Source organism: Entamoeba histolytica, genomic scaffold (assembly GCF_000208925.1).
Source record: "Entamoeba histolytica HM-1:IMSS scf_1104750519137 genomic scaffold, whole genome shotgun sequence".
Taxonomy (NCBI): Eukaryota; Evosea; order Mastigamoebida; family Endamoebidae; genus Entamoeba; species Entamoeba histolytica.
The window spans coordinates 26182-28991 of NW_001915069.1; the positions used below are offsets into that span (position 1 = coordinate 26182).

Here is a 2810-nt window from a genome sequence, read left to right on the forward strand (position 1 = left end):
CTTCATCTTCATCTACTTTTTACTTTCTTTTTATTCTTTTATATCATTCATTCTCTTCTTTTTCAATTATTTGCTTTTTTCGTTGCCTTATTTGACTAGTTATACTTTTAGTATTATTTGAGTCTTTCCATTCATTTTCTTATCTCTTGGTTATTTTTCTTATTTCTCATATCATTTGTTAAGTGTGATTAAAATGTCGTTAAGTAATTATTACTGTTCATTATGTAATGTTTATTTGGTATTGTATTTTTAGAGAATTAATATAAATGTTATTTAAATGAAAAGAAAGAATAATGTTATAAATAACAAAAGAACACGTGGAAATGATAAAGCAATGAGTAAATGAGTAGTAGAAAGAATGAAAGATTGGCACAAACAATGAACCACGTAAACATGATAGAAATGGAGAGAATGATATATAAAGGAAGTCTGAAGTAAAGAAGTCATTAAATGAGTAAATACACAGGATTAGGTATTGGAATAGATTTAGGTACAACATATTCATGTGTTGGTATTTGGCAAAATGATCGAGTAGAAATTATAGCAAATGACCAAGGAAATAGAACGACACCATCATATGTTGCATTTACTGATACAGAAAGACTTATTGGGGATGCAGCAAAGAATCAAATTGGAATGAATGTTAAAAATACGGTATTTGATGCAAAACGAATGATAGGAAGAAGATTTAGCGATCCAACTATTCAAAATGATATGAAACATTGGTCATTTGAAGTAGTTGATGATGGACATGATAAACCACTAATTGAAGTAGAATATAAAGGAGAAGTTAAAAGATTTACACCAGAAGAAATTTCATCAATGGTATTAAGTAAAATGAAAGAAACGGCAGAAACATTTGTTGGAAAAGAAATAAAGAATGCAGTTATTACATGTCCAGCATATTTCAATGATTCTCAAAGACAAGCTACTAAAGATGCAGGAACAATTGCAGGAATGAATGTGATGAGAATTATTAATGAACCTACGGCAGCAGCTATTGCATATGGACTTGATAAAAAAAGTTCAGGAGAGAAGAAAGTATTGATATTTGATCTTGGAGGAGGAACATTTGATGTATCAGTTCTTGCAATTGAAGAAGGAGTGTTTGAAGTTAAAGCAACTAATGGAGATACACATCTTGGAGGAGAAGATTTTGATAATCGACTTGTTAAATATTTTATTGGTGAAATTGAAAGAAAATATAAGAAAGATATTAGTGGGAATGCACGAGCTGTTAGAAGATTAAGAACGGCATGTGAAAGAGCAAAAAGAACATTATCAAGTGCAAGTGTTGCTAATATTGAAGTTGATCAATTATATGAAGGAATTGATTTTTATACATCTATTACACGAGCTAGATTTGAAGAAATCAACATTGATTTATTTAAATCAACTATTGTACCAGTTTCAAGAGTATTAGAAGATGCTAAAATAGATAAAAGTAGTATTGATGAAGTAGTATTGATAGGAGGAAGTACAAGAATTCCAAAAGTCGTTGAGATATTAAAAGAATTTTTCAATGGGAAAGAACCAAATAAAAGTATTAATCCAGATGAAGCAGTTGCGTATGGAGCAGCAGTACAAGCAGCTATATTAACAGGAACCGGAGGGAAAGCAACAGAAGATGTGTTATTACTTGATGTTGCACCACTTACACTTGGAATAGAAACAGCAGGAGGAGTTATGACAGCATTAATTCCTAGAAATTCAACAATTCCAGCAAAGAAATCCGAAATATTTTCTACATATGCAGATAATCAAGCAGAAGTATTAATTCAAGTATTTGAAGGAGAAGCATCAATGACAAAACATTGTAATTTACTTGGAAGATTTGAGTTAACAGGAATAGCACCAGCACCACGAGGAGTACCACAAATCGAAGTTACATTTGACATTGATGCAAATGGAATATTAAATGTAACAGCAGAAGATAAAAGTAGTGGAAAGAAGAATAAAATTACTATTACAAATGACAAAGGAAGATTAAGTAAAGAAGATATTGATAAAATGATAAGAGAAGCAGAGAAATATAAAGCAGAAGATGAAGAGAATAAGGCACGAATTGAAGCAAAGAATCAAATAGAAAATATGTGTTATTCAATGAAGAATAGTATTAAAGAAATGGGAGATAAAATAAGTGAAGAAGATAAGAAGAAAGCAGAAGAAATAATAGAAAAGAATTTAAAATGGGTTGATAACAATCAAAATGGAAGTAAAGAAGAATATGAGAAGAAAAAGGAAGAAGTTGAAAAAGAAATTGGAGAGATTTATTCAAAAATAACTCAAGGAGGAAGAGGATTTACAGGAACTAGAAACACGGAAAAAGAAAATAAAGGACCAAGGATTGAAGAAGTTGATTAAATAAAGAAGAAAAGAATATGTACAAATAATAAGAAAAGTAATTAATTAAAATCATTTGGTTAATAAATAAAATAATAAAAAATATAATAAAGAATAATAAAATAAAAGTATTTTAATTAAAATAATTTGTTAAATTCATTAATACTCATTTGTTAAATTTTCATTTATAACAATAATGAATATTCAAATTGTTATGTTAACTTAATGAATCATCAAATGATAATATTCAATAATGAATAGAATATATATGAATATGATATAATTGTAATACATTTAATTTTATTTAAATGTATTAATAAAATCATTCATTAATTGAAAATAGTAAGACAGTAATAAGTTTATTAACAATATTAATTGTATAATAAAGATATTAAAAATATATTAAATGTATATATTAGATTAATGAATAATAATTAAATAATTAAATACTTTAGAAATATTAATGA

At 27.3% G+C, this 2810-nt stretch overlaps 1 protein-coding gene across 1 annotated transcript; it reads left to right on the forward strand.

Moving 5' to 3' along the window:
- Window positions 1-450: 450 nt before the first annotated feature.
- On the forward strand, window positions 451-2364 carry EHI_188610 (heat shock protein 70, putative; the record flags this gene model as incomplete). Its single annotated transcript, XM_001913967.1, has 1 exon — window positions 451-2364. One exon carries the CDS (start codon window positions 451-453, stop codon window positions 2362-2364), a length of 1914 nt encoding a protein of 637 aa, XP_001914002.1.
- Window positions 2365-2810: the final 446 nt, after the last annotated feature.